The sequence below is a fragment of the Delphinapterus leucas genome, chromosome 3 (assembly GCF_059928025.1).
Source record: "Delphinapterus leucas isolate spDelLeu-1000000601 "Yukka" chromosome 3, BTC_Dleu_Yukka2, whole genome shotgun sequence".
Taxonomy (NCBI): Eukaryota; Metazoa; Chordata; class Mammalia; order Artiodactyla; family Monodontidae; genus Delphinapterus; species Delphinapterus leucas.
The window spans coordinates 31,586,902-31,603,325 of NC_143131.1; the positions used below are offsets into that span (position 1 = coordinate 31,586,902).

General features: G+C 40.6%; 1 protein-coding gene across 3 annotated transcripts in view; it reads left to right on the forward strand.

Annotated features, from left to right (window-relative positions):
• SLC1A3 (solute carrier family 1 member 3) overlaps positions 1–16,424 on the forward strand; it is an 88,562-nt gene that overhangs the window by 7,867 nt on the left and 64,271 nt on the right. The window contains exons 1-2 of one of the 3 annotated variants that reach the window (XM_089908763.1): positions 4,302–4,370; positions 12,863–13,000. In XM_089908763.1, coding sequence (XP_089764889.1) covers positions 12,898–13,000 — 103 coding nt within the window. In that variant the 5' untranslated portion in view covers positions 4,302–4,370; positions 12,863–12,897. Of the gene's footprint in view, positions 1–4,301; positions 4,371–12,862; positions 13,001–13,306; positions 13,448–16,424 lie in introns of those variants that run through there. The other 2 variants (XM_022599212.2, XM_089908765.1) reach the window with 2 other exon arrangements.

Genomic DNA, 16,424 nt, shown 5'->3' on the forward strand with positions numbered 1-16,424 from the left:
AAGACGGTCAGCTGCTTTAGGTCTGGAAGTGTCTTCTATTTCCTTGGCTAGAGGAGGGAGCCAAGAGAGTCGTAGGAAGAGACTTAATAGTTGTAAACGGCTTTGAGAGGCAGAGATGAAAGCCTCAGTGTAAGTGACACCGTCATTATCTGCCCCTTACCTACCTGGCCTCTTGAGCCAAGCAGAAAGTAATCCCCAGGCAGCTGTTATCACAACACAGACTGCTCAATGGAGGGAGTGATGTCTCAGGAAAATGGGAAGTTGCTGAGAAAATGGTTTCAATAAATGTTGTAACATACTCAATAGTGCATTTTTGTTCGTACCACTCAGGACCCATCAGAGTTCACCACCTCCCTGGTTTCTCCTTTTCTCCAGCATTTTGGTGTCTACTGTTCATTAATTGTCGCCCCCATCAGAGTGGAGCCAAGCAAGATGAGGGGTTCTGGAAACTTGGAGAAAATGTTGCTGGTTTCTAACAGACTTGGTAAAGGTTATTTTGAAGTAGGGGGTAGAAGGCTTAATGTTGTTCTAAGATTGTCTCTGGATTTTATTTTGCTCTATTCAGATAATGAGAAAACTGAGCAGGCAATTTCAAATTTATTTCTTTTTCAAGTAGGTAATCAAATAAGTATGTGTGTTCAGGACGATTACCTGCAATAATAATATCTTCCATTGTGGCTGTGTTACAGTTTACAGAGTGCTTTCCCATTGCCCTCTATAGCAATGTAAGTCCATGGCCAGTTCATCCCCCCTTCTGATTAGTATCTGTGAATGTCTGGAACACAGCTGAGAAAGCGCTGAGAGTCTAAAGGTCCTGCTTACAGACACAGCTCTGCCGTCAGCTCCCTTTATGATTTAAGACAAATCTCTGGACCTCATATTTCCTCACCAGCAAAATACATTTGGACTAATGTCTGCCTCCAACTCCAAAATTCTATCATTTAAAGTCTAATTTGTCTTCCTCTAAAGCTGAAAATACGGAATAAGATACATGAGGGTTTTCTTTTCAGCCCATGATGCTGTACCATTGCAAGGACCTTTTTTCTGAACTCATGATCTCCCAACTCATTCTAGCCAGTCTCTCAAATCTATGAAGCAGCTGCCTTCTCTTGCTTTGAATTCTTGACTGTCAAGTTCTTGCCTCTGGGTGTGGTGGCCAATGTTTCCTAAGCAATGTTTGAGGACACAACTGAGGCACACCTCTGCAGAGCCACTCCTGCCCTTCCATATTCTGTATAAATCAGGGGATGAAAATTGCAGACCTTTGTTTTTGCTACAGAGTAAACAAGGTTGTCAAGAGCCTACGCTATTTGGAAGAGGCAACTGGAATTTAAGCACCGTCTTTTCCAAGCTTTACATTCCAGGTGTTAAGAGTTCTTGATATTTATGGAACACTGGGGTGCCATCATTCACCAAGTATTTGGTCTGACAGCTAGGTGAGCTGTATCATTGCTGTGAGATGTGGAAACACACAGAGCACTTCAGGGCACACATTTTAGCCATTGTGCTCACCGAGGATAAAAATTATGAGTTTTATGTCAAGCTTCAGTGCTATCAAAATGACCCAGAGCTTATTCCCTAGACCAAGAATATTCCCATCACTAGACCCAATCAAAAATGCACTCAAGGGCTTCCCTGGTGGCGCAGTGGTTAAGAATCCACCTGCCAATTCAGGGGACACGGGTTCGAGCCCTGGTCCGGGAAGATCCCACATGCCACGGAGCAACTAAGCCCATGAGCCACAACTACTGAGCCTGCGCTCTAGAGCCGGTGAGCCACAACTACTGAGCTCATGTGCCACAACTACTGAAGCCCGCGTGCCGAGAGCCCGTGCTCTGCAACAAGAGAAGCCACCACAATGAGAAGCCCACGCAGCGCAACAAAGAGTAGCCCCTGCTCCCCGCAACTAGAGAAAAGCCGATGCACAGCAACGAAGACCCAACGCAGCCAAAAAAAAAAAAAATGCACTCAAGTGGTTTTGAAACCAAAAAGAGAAGAATAAAACCCCCAAGGCTAGATAAAGGAAGATACACCCTGGCTGAATTAAGTCAATGTCGGGGAAAGGCACTCCTTTTTTTCCTCTGTGTATCTTATCAAAGAGTTGAAGGTAAATTTAGGAGCAGCGAGTTGAAAGGTACACTTAAGTTTTGAATTTCAAGACTGAGTCCCTGTCTCCTGAGAGGACAACTTCATTCTTCTTGTCCCCAAAGAGATTTCTCCAGTTCTCCAGCAATGATTCCAGGTCACAAAATGCTGTTGCTTCTCAGAGAGAAAACAGTGGGCTATTAGTGAGAGACTTTCTATTCAAAATCTTGTAAGATGAAGCTCATTTGTTCCTAATGAGAGTAGAGATGGACAATTACTGCCCTTCTCACCCTGAAAAGTTGGCCTCTTCTTTTAGACACATTGCATCACTGGAAATTCCATTTTTAAAGCAAGAAAGGCAAAACCCCAGAGATCCATGTGCTTGCTGCTCTCTTCAGTGTGTTGATGAATGTGAAGGTAAAGGCATCAAGAAGGAAATTATGAGTCTTTGAAGAGACTGCCTATGACCCAAGTTGTTTTCTTTTCTTTTTTCTTATTTATTTACTTTTGTCTTAGATTTGCTTTTTTAAGGCAAATGAAGTAGTCTTGTGCATAAAGCTGCGACTCAATAAACTTGCCAGGGCTTTGTAAGTTCTGGCATCAGGATGCTTTCCACAACGTGACAGATGAGGAAAGAGCATACCTTTGTTGAGTGGTTTACAATGTGAGTTTTCAGCTCTGGTATACTTGTAACTCTGGCTAATTGGGTGAAGCAGCACATGAGCCTATAACGACCGAGTTCAAAGTTTTTTCAGATTCACTTCCTTGTCTCCAGAAAAAAATCCTTTTGGTCAGAAAGTGATCGCCTCAACTATAAATCTGAGCACGCTAGTGTCCCCCCTCTCCATGACCCAAATTAAGGAAACTCATTGTTAAAGCAAATGAAAGCAGATTGAGGACCAAGCAACCCAGACCCAGAGTGAGTTTTTAGAAAGATTCAGGCATTTAGCAGAAAAGATGTAAAATAAAATTCAGTCAGATTTTGTTTTTAATTGTGGGCCATTTTTGTGTGTGTATTTATTTTGTTATTTTACTTATGAAATAAATAAATCTACATTGCCCCAAATCAAAAAGAACAAAAATGAAATGAAATGAAAGTGTCACACCCACCCAGGTCCCCCAGGGGTCCAATTTGTTTTGTTATCAGTTTCTTCTGTGACTTTAGAGTTATTTTATCAGCATAAAAATAAATTCATATTTATTTAATTTTTTTTTTTTTTTTGCCTTTTACAAATTGTACCATAGTATATATAGCTCACTTCATACTTTGCTTTTTTCACTTTACAGTATCCCTTGGATGTCATTCCTTACTAGCACATAAAGAACCACCTCATTCTCTCGAGGCTGCATTGTATGGGTGAACCATACTTTATTTAAGCAGTTCCCCATTGATGGGACACTTAGGTTGTTTCCAACCCTTTGATATCATTTTTCACATGGTATAATGAATAATCTAGGATAAGTTATTTCACCCTGGTAAAGGATATCTGTGGGATACATCCCTAAAAGTGTAATTGCTGAGACTATGGGTATACCCATTTGTGATTTTGTATAGCTAATTTATACCCCATAGAGGTTGGAGTCATTTACTCTTCCAAATTGTGAGATTTAAAAGAGTTTGCCCCAATGGAGCTGCTGCCACAGGTAGAGATGAGTGGACTTTGAAGTTTGTGTGGGCTGGCAAGCATATGACAGACAAGCAAAGGCACAGGGAGAACTTGGAAATTTTTTAATATATTTCATTTCCAGTTTCTACTCACAACTGTATATATTACCCAGAAAGGAAGGCAACAGATTCTGGTGATTTCAGTTACTATTTCTAAAGCAGATTTTTTTTAATGACAATGGATTGGACATTTAAAGACCCGTAGGATTATTTATAAATTATATTACCGTTTCACATAGTCTATGTTAGTGCAGTTTTAAGAAGAAAGCACCAGGCTTTTCAGAACTCCAAGGTTCTTCCGGTTCAGTTGTCTCTCAGTGTTGCACGCCATGCAGATTTGAGTCTGCATCTGTACCGTGCCTGGTCATCAGTCACCCCACGGCTGGTTATCTGGGCACCACTGGTGGAACAAGGCTGGAACAGGTATTTCCCACCTCCAGCAACAGGAAATACCAAAGGACAAAAGAATGAGCCAAGCCAGGGCCTCTGAAGGATGTGGGAACAGAGGAGTGGGGGAGGGTTGAAAGGTTGACTCAAACACAGAGTAGCTTCTCACCAGGAAATGCCTGGAAGTTTGAGCTGAAACAAAAAGCCAGGGACCAGCAGACCTCTTGGGCAGGTAAATTCTCCATTTTGCCCTTGGCTTCTTTATAAAAATGAGTTAATGGGACTTTATATCCAGCAGCTTCATCAGGCTGGCATGAGACAGGCTTTTAACTTCTCCAAATTGGGCCACGATCTAGCCAAGTTCTGAAATAGAAACTTTTATTTGATCTCTCAAATAATTATTGAGTACCTGCCATAATAACCATAATGGCCAAATTGATAAAGCATTTTATGACTTACTACAAGCTTTCGTAGGCATTATCAAGGACTTTAGAATTCATTAGAAGAAACAAGATGAATGCATATAAAACAGCTAAGATAATGCTCAGAATATGTAGCAGAGAATATTCAAGAAGTTCAAGAAGATCAAGTTCAAGAAGATCATAGATACTGCCTTTCTGATCTATTTCTCCCATTATTCAGATTAAGAAGCGGGCAGGGAGGGCAAAGAGATTATGTGACTTGAAGATATTAGCTGTGGAAATAGGCAGATCTAAGTTTGAAACCCCATTTTGCCAACATCAGTTACTGGCCATGTAATCCTGGACAGCTGGCTTATTTTTTCTAGGGCTCAGTCTCTTCATCTATAAGATGGTGATATTAAGTCCTGTAGGTTTGCTATGAAGATTCAGTCATTTAAGTGAAGTATCTACTAGCGTAATTTACTGGCAGCATCAGGCCCAGAACCCTCATCTCTGACTCCCAGACTATGATCTTTCTACAGCATCACACCTGCTGTCTTTCATACCCCAAAAAAACCTGTCTAGTGAGAGAATTAGGAATCGAGAGCTATCACTCCTAGTTTGTGAATCTAGAAACCTAAGCATATGAGAAATCATAGTTCAGGCAAGAACCAGTTTCCCACATCACGAGAGAAATCAGAGTTTGGAGTGCAGTAGGGAATCGGTGCAACTAAGCAGTTCCTCTGCTCGGGAAACTGTTCAGCAGCAGCTGGGGGCCAGGCCTAGAGACTGTGCAGGTCAGACAAAGCCCTTATCATTCTGTGCAGCTCACTTGGTGTGGTGGAAACTGTGACCTTGCTTTTAACCAATAGAATATGGCAAAGGCAATGGATGCCACTCCTGTGATTTTATTACATCATACATTAGATTGTTGTGAACTTGAGGCAAAGTAGTGCTAGTTTTTTGTTTGTGTGTTTGGTTTTTTACTACAAAAATGAAAAGACCCTAGCTGGGAAAGAATAGTATTTTGTCACATAAAACCAGTGGTGCGCTATCAACAAAAATATTTGATACTATTATATCTTTGAGCCATCTTGCGTTCAAGCAGACAGCGTGGTCTCCTTTCTGGCTGAAGATCTGCAGGCCAAGCTTTTTCCCAGTAGGAGTTTGAATTGGCTTTGACTGGTTTGCAAGGTAAATGCTAGAAGAGCTAGTTAGCTCACCTTGGGTGGTGGGCCTTTGGTAGTTTTCTTCCAGCTGGCCTCAGAATGTGAGATCTTCCTCTCAAGATCAATGCCAATATCACTTTTAGATTCTCTTTTGACATCTGAGCTCTTTGGGGGCCATCGTCTCTTTTCCTGGAGAATTTTGCATTGTGAATAATAACTCTAGAAGGCTTTGGTCTGCCAATCTGTTCATGACAGAGTTTGGAGATAGGGCGGGAACGTTAGTAAAACTTTACTAGTTCAAACGCCAACATCCACCAAAAGTTAAAGTGGGTGATTTGGTCTAAAGTTTACTTCAGATTGTGCTTCATTCTTTTACTCTTAAATATTTTCTGGCTTCTTAATATTTTCAATAATTTTTTTCAGATTAGATATGAACCAAATTCTTAAAACAGGTCTTTAGCTTTAACTTGTGAATGTCTGGCCTTCAAAAGTGAACCAGCGGGGCTTCCCTGGTGGCACAGTGTTTGAGAGTCCGCCTGCCGATGCGGGGGACACGGGTTCGTGCCCCGGTCCGGGAAGATCCCACGTACCGCGGAGCGGCTGGGCCCGTGAGCCATGGCCGCTGAGCCTGCGCGTCCGGAGCCTGTGCTCCACAACGGGAGAGGCCACAGCAGTGAGAGGCCCGCGTAGCGCAAAAAAAAAAAAAAAAAAGTGAACCAGGTATGTGTTCTTTTTGAGGCTCCAGGGTGCACATTGTGTCTTAGTTTAGAAAGTGAAGTGATATTTAATCTTCCAAAGAAGTATTTGTTGTATAGACTCCCCAGGGAGAAACAGTGAACCCCTGAAGGACTCTTTTTCTTGAGTATTTTTTCTCTCTCTTTTTTTTTTTTTTTTTTTTTTTGCGGTACATGGGCCTCTCACTGCTGTGGCCTCTCCCGTTGCGGAGCACAGGCTCCGGACGCGCAGGCTCAGCGACCATGGCTCATGGGTCCAGCCGCTCCGCGGCACGTGGGATCCTCCCGGACCGGGGCACGAACCCGCGTCCCCTGCATTGGCAGGTGGACTCTCAACCACTGCACCACCAGGGAAGCCCCAGAAAAAGTATTTTTAAAAAATGCATCTTTGTTTGTAGCATTCAACAAGGACGGTTAATTTTGATCACTGTAAACATTTTTGTTAAGATATTTCCTAGATTCTAGAAATCTTGTTAAAATACCAAAATAAGAATACTATGAGATTGTTGGCTGAGAACGAGCAATTTTGATATTGCTCGTGACATCTATGTATTACATAATGTCGCCAAGATGCCAACTTTGCAAAGTTTGCTTCGGATCTAACAAATCCTGTTAGGAAGTTCTTCTGGTTTTTATGGTTATTTTTGCAGAGTAATCAATAATAAAGGATCTATTCTTTTGCACTAAAAATCTGGTAGCCATAAAAGTTTTTATTAGTTCTGGGAATATCAATCAATGTGCTTAAATAAGTGCCCACTAATGGAACTCAGCTCTGCAGAGGCAGTGAGTTGCTTTACTGAAGGGAAGCAGGCTTCCCTCCACCCTTCTCCCTCTAACTGGTCAAAAGGGCAGAGTGGAGAGGGCTCTGAGAAGTCTGTGTATCAGGCTGTGAGAACTTGTTTTCAGGGAAGACCCTTTTCGTTGCTGGGCTCTGTAATCAGAAACCTGAATTGCTTACCCAGAAAAGCCATCTTTGCATATGCAGAGCATCTCCTCTTAACTTGATGCTGAGAGCTGGCTGACCTCAGCACACTGGCTTCACCTCTAACGCTGCCTGTCCCAGCAGAAAGCTGAAGAAAAAAATGGCTTTTGTTTATTCATTTAACAAATGAACTGAAAAAAAGCTAGATGTGGACTTCATTAAGTAAAATCAACAAAATCTTTCCTCAACTTAAGCTCTATATTTAGTTAACCTAATTCAAAAGAGAATGAAAATGTAGATAAAATGTTGTGTCCTAACTTAGGCTCTTTAAATTCGTACCATGTCTACTGAAAGGCCATCAGTACAGCATAGTGGGTGAGGGTCTGGGCCCTGGAGCTGGGTATGAAGCCCACCTCAGCCACTCAGCTGACCTTGAGAAGAGCTTGACCTCTCTCTACGCTGACTATGGCTCCGACCTATACAGGTTTGTGGTTTTGGCAGTTTACCTACTTTGTCAGTGACTGGTTCTCCATCTGTGAGATATGGGTAGTACCAGTCCTGGCTTCCATGGCACCTGTGCTTGTGAGAACTTGGCATCTTGCATGTGCTGAAGACTGTTAGCTGTTGTCATAAAGCATGAGAACCTGAAGGATGTTTTCATTTAATGTCTTTCCCACCTTTGTTACTGATGGTTTCCAAGGATTAAAATGTGTGCACTGGAGGGAAAAGGCAGGCTACTTTAATTAATAAATTCTATATACATTTAGTTAAATCATTCCATGAAAAGGGACTTGGTGTAACCATTTTAAACAGTGACTTGATACTAATAACCATATTGTGGGATCCTCAAAAAGTAAGTGGACCTGTGGAAGGTTCCGAAGGTGCCTCTGGGACATCTCTAGCAGATCCAGGGTTAATACTCAAGTGCTTCTACAATTTGGGGGGTTAGAGATGCTGAAGACCCAGAGGCCAGGTGCATTTGAGAACTGCCTTCAAGCAAGCTAGTAGAAAGAGCACTGGCTTTTGTTTGGAAGCCCCCGGGTCAGCCACTTACTAGCTGTGTAACCTTGAGCAAGTTAACTAACTCCTGAGCATCAACATATTCCTCTTTAAAATAGGTATGATAATACCTACCTCGTAAAGTTGTGATGAGGGTCACACCACCATTAACACATAGTAAGAGCTCAGTAAAAATTGCCCTTCCCCACATAATCTTTCCTAAGAGTAGAAATGGCTCACTTGATAAACCCAGAGACAGTAAATAAACCAAAGCACAGTCAGGGACAAAATGGATTCAAAGTGTATTTGCAATGTGCTATCACTCTAAACAACTCCTCTCTTCAAAGCACTTGACTTAAAACTATCCCTTAGAAATAAATGATGTCATCTTTCTGCAGTTCCTACTATAAAAAAGAGCTTTTAGAAAATGTGGTTTCTGTATTGGAGACGGTAAAGAAACAGAGACATTCTAGGGTAGATGCCAGGACTACACTTCCAAGCAAGACCATCTTGACTGGAAGGAGACAGATGAAAAATTTCACCACCTCTTGAGACTTTGCCTCCTTGACTGTCTTTCTGTTGCTCTGTATCATTAGTAGAGCAGCTATTTTACCAATTTTTTCTGAATTATAATTTAAATGGGTATTTCTGGACTAGGCAGGATCCTACCCACCCTTGAAAATATTGTTGTACATGAGTAAATACATTTCTAAAACTGTATTTAGAAAGGGTCTTGTAAAACCAAGCTTGTTCTTAAATTGTTATTTGAAGGATATCTAAAATTCCTACTCGCTTGGTATGGTCAAATTCCAGAAGACCAAAATGAGTTTCTTGGGCTTACTGTGCATATTTTTTGTTATAATTGAATGACAAATGTTTAAATGCATGTAAAGAAAAGTCACAAAACATAACCAATGCCAGTGAAAATACATTTGATTGGAAGTAAACTTTATAATATTTATTTTATTCCTTGCATACTTATTATAAGATAAAGCACAGATTTTAGTAACTTGACCTTTATATGAACAAGTAGGAAAGAACCAGATATAACCAGAGCTTTTTATAATTCCTATGTGCTGTTAATACTGTTGTATTGAATAATGCACACTGAAAATTGAAATTAAATACCTTACCCCAAACAGAGTTCCAGGGAGATTAAAGATTTAAGATTTTACAACCAAGCAAACTATCGAAAAAGGAAAAGTGTATTGAAGATTTCTCAAACTTGGGAGGGTGAGGGAAATTAAAGTTTATAACTCTTGAAGAAATCACTTAATAAAAAAGATGTGTAGACATTACTTGTAGAACACCTGTATATTTTAAGTAATAATATATGGCAAGCAAATTAGAAAAAAACTATAGCAAATATTATTTTGAACATAGGCAAAGGGTAATTATCTCTATTATATAAAGAATCTATACCAAATATACACACACATACATAAACTCTTAAACTATCAGGATTTAGTAAATGACTGGTGAAAATACAATTAGGAGGAATGGTCATTAGATGTTAAGTAAATTCAAAAGAAAAATATACAGACTATTTACTCATTCAAAAATTCTGCTTCTTTTAACAAGTTTTTATGATAATATTCCATTCCTAGAGGTATGGGAAATAAAGTCTTCTCATTCACTAATGGGGTATTAAACTGCTGGGCCAATCCATTGGGAAAGCAATTTGATAACATGAATTGAGGTAGTCATATGCTTTTTTTTTTTCTTCTAGTTTTATTGAGGTGTAATTGACATACAGCACTGTATAAGTTTAAGATGTACAGCATGGGAATTCCCTGGCAGCCCAGTGGTTAGGACTCTGAGCTTTCACTGCTGAGGGTCCGGGTTCAACCCCTGGTCTGGGAACAAAGATCCCGCAAGTCTTGCGGCTCGGCTAAAAACAACAACAACAACAACACACACACACACACACACACACACACACACACAAAGATGTACTGCATAATGATTTGACTTGCATACATCATGAAATGATTATCACAAAAAGTTTAGTGAAAGTCCATCGACCAGGGATTGAACCCATGCCCCCTGCAGTGGAAACACGGAGTCCTAACCACTGGACCACCAGGGAATTCCCAACAACTTTCATATACAACGTACAGCAGTGTTAATTCATCATGGTGTCCATTACATCCCTAGTACTTATTTGTGTTATAACTGGAAGTTTATACCTTTTGACTGCCTTATCCAATTCCTTTCCCCACACACACCCCCTCTTGTAACCACAATTCTGATCTCTATGAGTTTGTTTGCTTGTTTTTGAAGTATAATTGACCTACGACACTATGTTAGTTCCTGGTGTACAACATAGTGATTCCATGTCTCTCTATACATTCCCAAGTGATCTTCATGATAAGTCTAGTTACCATTTGTCATTCTACAAAGATATTACATAATTATTGACTATATTCCCCACACTGTACATTTCATACCCATGACTCATTTATTCTGTAACTGCAAGTTTATACCTCTTAATCTCCCTCACCTATTTCTCTCCTCCCCGCAGCTGGTAACCAGATTCTTTAATGCACTCGTTCCCTTTCCCTGAACTACACTAAACAAAATATCTCTAGGTAAAAACCAGCCTTCATATATTCATAATGGTGTTTTTCATAAAAGTAAAAACTGTGAAACAACCAAGTGTTCAACAACAAAAATGGTAGTAAGTAAATTTTGATACAATCACTGGATCTGCTATCATGAGGCTTAAAAGTGATGTTTATGGTGACTATATATGGAAAAGTATAGTCTGCGTGATCTCTGTGTATTTAACTCTGTAAGAGAATATTCTGGAAAGAAGCTCAGAGAAGCACTAACAGTAGTTGTCTTTGCTCTACTGAAGAGACAGGAAGTGTGAAAAGTAGTCAAGAATGTGAGATCTGAGTCCAAACTGCCTGGGTTTAAATCCCAGCTCTGCCACTTGAATGGACGGCTATTTGACTTTGATATGGAAGAGCTGTTGAAATTGGGCATGTTTTAACTTCACTATGATTAGATTTCTCCATCAGTAAACTGGTGGTAAATTAGTACCTATGTCCTGGGAGTTTTGTGAGGATTAAATATATTGATACTAATACAGGTAAAGCGCTAACAACAATGCCTGGCAAATAGAGAGAGCCCAGTCAGTATTAGCTATTTGCTATTTAAATGGTAGAACCAATAAAGGTAGGCTTTTGCTTCCTCTTTTCTACATTTTCCAAATCAACTTTTCTCTCCCGAACCTATTACTGTTACATTGGGAAAAAGCAATACATATTTTTCTGAAGGTCTTGAAAACAGGGTCAGCTGGATTTTCTAGTCATGTAGATTCAACTCGTAATTGGGATATCACGGTATGTAATCAAAGAATGGATACTTCATGTTGTTGGAATCCAAGAATTGAAATTGGAGTTGCAGTAACAATTGAAGTGAACTTTGTGTCTCATTTCATAAGAAGTTAGGATGGTTCAGTTTCCTTAAAGGACTGCTTGCTTCCTTTGGAAAAACTTGTGTCTACACAGTATTCTCTCTCCTCCCCCAACCTCTAGCCTCTAGACTACTCAGTGCTTCTCTATAACTCACATGGTTTAGTAAAATTTTTGAAAATATTTACAATAATGGAATAAGAAAATTTGGGGGGGCAAAGAAAGTTTATTAGGAAAAGGGGAGAAGGAGTAAATTATTCAATACATCTGTTAATTTCTGAACATTTCCAAAGGTACCAAGCATAATTTGATATACCTATAGAGTTATCATTTAAATATTTTTTGAAGTTCCAGGAGCAGAATCAAATTAAGGGGAAAATTGCTTTCTCTTTCCCTTATTATCCCCTAAGTTTTCAGGGAAAACTTTTGGAAAAAGTCTCTGCTAATTTTGTAGTCTTCTTTTGCCAGCAACTAGCAAGTCTGTACAATATAGTTGCCAAGGCAATATCGGGACCATGTAGACAGAAAGTGTGGTGTGTAGACAGGGAGATGATGAAAATGGATTAACAGTGTGCACAAGAGGAGGTTTTTTTTAATTGTAAAAGATAAAATTACACTACCCTTTATAAGTGGTTATGCCAGCCGTTCTAACATCTGTTGTTACAAAAGAACTTCATTATAATAAGCCTTTTTTTTTTTTTCCTATATTGCCTTGTGTGTGGATACGTGATTTGTTTCCTAGATATGCCCCAATCCATGTCCTGGACCATGTCAAAACTGGTTCCCCTGCATGCAAGTTAGACAAAGAAATTTTTCATTTGCTAAGACCAGGAACATTTTTTTCTCTAAGTTCTACTCGAAGCCCTGAATTCAGCCAGGCCCTTCCAGACTATGATTGAAAAGATAGGCACACCCCTTGCTCCAAAGTGGCACAAATATTTGCCGCTTAAATAAATCGAGTCTCCTTAGACAGGAGTGATAATCAGCCAAATGCTTGCTTATTTTTCTACGATTGTTACAGTTTCGAAAGAGACTCAACTTTTCTTCTTTGTTTTGTTTTTGTTTTTTCTCCTGCAGGTACAATCCTTGGATTTACCCTCCGACCATACAAAATGAGCTACCGGGAAGTCAAATACTTCTCCTTTCCCGGGGAACTTCTGATGCGGATGTTACAGATGCTGGTGTTACCACTAATCATTTCCAGTCTTGTCACAGGTACCCTATGCAGTTTTGTTTTGTTTTTTTCATGTGTGCTTATTGCAAAAGATCGCTTAGAAAAACAAACGCTTTAGGTTCCTGCTGGATGCATGCTCTGTTCTAGAAAATAAAAGTCCCTTCAAAATGATGGAAAGGAGGCTTTAGTAATGCATGAATGATTATAACTCTCGTATTTTACCAATCACAAGAGGAAACGGATTTGAACCGCCATGTAATCTGGTCTGCCTCACTACAAAAGAGGCGCACTGCTAAACACTACACAACCAGCCTTCTCTGCCCACAGCGATGTAGTTGACAACAGCGTACAACAGGTCTGTTTTCTCACCCTCTTATCCCACCCAGATAACATCTGGTTGGACAGCCTATTAGCTATTGATGCAAGAATGCTTGTTCTCAGAGCCACCACGACTTGAGCGGGAGCCTTCTTGGAAGCCTCATCAAGAGGTAATGCCCACAACACACTCACCAACTCTGCTGCCACCAACACTGTATCTTTTCCTGGTGAACCCGCATGATTTCGTTCCCTTCTCCATTGTCCCCCACCCCCGTTGCCTTTTACGCTGGTGGGAGAATGGGGAGGGGGTGGGAGATTTTCCCCATCCAGATATTTTGTCAGTTGACACTTGGATTTTCAAGGCACGGAAGCTTTGCAGGATAGGATTCTTATTTTCTATGAACGCGAAATAACGATTTACGCCTGCATGGGAAATGGTTGAAGAGTCACTGGTACCTGTGATTGGAGAATACAAACAGAACCAAGAAGTTTTAGAAAACTCTTCTCTTTCCCCACAGCACATCTCTGACTTGGAGAAGGAATGTCCATAGACACTGCCCCAGCAGGATGGTTTCTGAGTTTGTAGCTAAAACCCAGAACTCAGGTATTACTGGCCCTGTTTTCTCTTCCGTCCTTGGCTTACTGCCCACCCTTAGGCAGATCATTCTGTGGCTCCGAGCATCTCCCCCCCCCCCCCCCCCCGCCCAGGGAGTTCTCAAGGATATTTATAATCGCCTTTCAAGATCTCTGTGTAATAAGAACAACATAGAACAACTCAAAAGTCTTGGGGCAAGATTCTGACTGCTCTGTGCCTTGGAGGGCTGGCCATTACTTGGACAGAAACTATGTCAGTTTGTTTTTTTTTCAGCGCCTTGCAGATCTCTGCTGGCTTCTACTTGTTCAGGTCTTCAAACAAGTGATTGCATGTACATAAAGCTTCCGTTGGAGGATGAAGTGCCCATAAAACAATCAAGTAGACAGAATGATTTGGGGCACTTGTTTTTGAAACTGGCCTGGCCCATTGCTGACCAGAGGTAATCACAGCGGCCACGATTCTTATCACAGAAGCTAAATTCATGCTGACGTGAGGGCACATCCTCATTATCTATGTGCTGCCATTTTCCTGGGAAACAAGTTCTTGCAGAAGCACTTAGAGGACAGAACTCACATCCACTGTTTTGTTTAATGGTACAGGGAGTCCCTTCCCACCATCCCTACTGGCTGGAGTCTGAATTGAGTACCTGCAGTTTTTCTGGATGCAAACTGTGGGGTTTGGGGTTCCTTTATACTGTCTCTTCAAGGGTGAGAACAGTGTTTAGAGGTTTCTGCTTTCTGGCAATTGTGCTAAAAGTTCCACTGTGCTACAGTGGGTTTTATAAGAGGAAAGCCCTCGTTTGGTACAACTAGAGGAAATATTAGCTCCCTTTAGTAGCAATCCAAGTTAACAGTTATTTGAAGTGGAATTTCCTGGTATTTTCTAATACTTAATACATCAACTTTGTTGAAGGAATAAGAGCTTTCGTTGAGTAATTTTTCCGGGAAAAAAAATAACCCACTATGATGCAATCCCTCTGCATGGTTAAAAAGAAATTGTGCGTAAACCTTGGAGAAATTATCAACATTTATAATATTGGTGTTAAAGAGAAAGGAATTATAAACTGCAAACAACCAGTATAAAATGAACTTTTAAAATGTAACCTAATTGCAAGTTGGGAATGCTGCCACTAGGGACCATTAAAAGAGTGTCAGCTCTTTTCCAGGACTGTTAAGAGAAGCGGCTTAATTTAGCTTGCCAAAGATCTTTTTAAGGTGTTGGTCTCAAAGGAATAATTTCCAAGCTACATGGTAATTTAGATATTCATGATCAACTGGAATGAGTGATAGATTCCATAAGAATTTCTTTCATGGTTTTAAGTACAGGGATTCTAAACCAAAGCAGGGTGTGACTCAGTGTGAATGAGGAGGCGGGGGGACTTTTGCAAAGTACACACACCCCAGGGGATCCCTGTATGTGTTGGGAAGCATTATTGGAGAATGTGCTGGGAGACAACAAAGTCAGGGTCCACTATTTTAGAATGGAAAAGCAAACTCAGATGCCTCCAGTGGCCAAGCGGGCGATGTATATATATGAAGCTGCCCTTTCAGGCTACTTTTTGTTTTCCTACTTAATAGAGTCATGGATACAGAGAAATATTTCTCTTTGACAGGAGAGGTAACAGAGATGAGTGTGATGATAAATGGAAAGTGACCCGCTGCAGAATAGCGTAGACAAAGGGAGGCAAGATTGTGACCTGAAAACTATCAGCTCCAGCCAGTTGTTGCCATGTGTCAACAAGGCCCAGATCTTCCAATTTTTCAAAAGAATCCAGAAATCCAAAAATTGATAAGAACCTAGATTTTCAAACATTGACATAATTAACATTTGCAGGCTCAATCCATCCCTTGTGCTACCAATATTGGAACTCAGGTTTCAGTGTCAGTGCTATTAATTATAAGAAATGCACTGATAGATTTGTGCACCCATCAGGCTATCTCTGGGTTTCATATGTTGCCTCATTCCACTGTTGGCAGTTCCATGTTGAAGCTTAACTCAACATGGAATCAGCTACTGAACACCACATTTATTGTCTACTAAACGAATAACTGTTGGAAAACTTCTCCTCCACCTTCTGGGTATTACCATGTTGTGTCCTAGCCACGTTGGCCTTTTCTGCGCCCGACAGGAACACGAGAACTCAGCACTCTTAAGTTCAAAAGTCCCAGGGTCTGTGCAGACAGAAGGTGAAATGCATGAAACCCTTATTGCATTATTTCCATTTGGCATTTTGTTTTAGAAGGTTCTGTACATTTAATCACGTTTAAACTCTGAGACATTGAAGTTACGTTTTCATAGTTGGAACATCCCTGTTGGTGAATTGTGGCACTAGACCCCCTGTAAGCCATGTTCTCCTTTTTCTGAATTTGAAATTTTCAATCCTTCCAAACATCCTTGGTGTGTATTAGCATTCCAGAACCTGCCAGAGACAAGCTGGAGAAAGCCTAACGGCTAGATTTGTACTCAAGTACCTATTTTTTTGAACAAGAAGAATACTTGTATGCCAACATACCGCACAATAAAATAGGGGGTTGGTACCAATTCCTATTGAT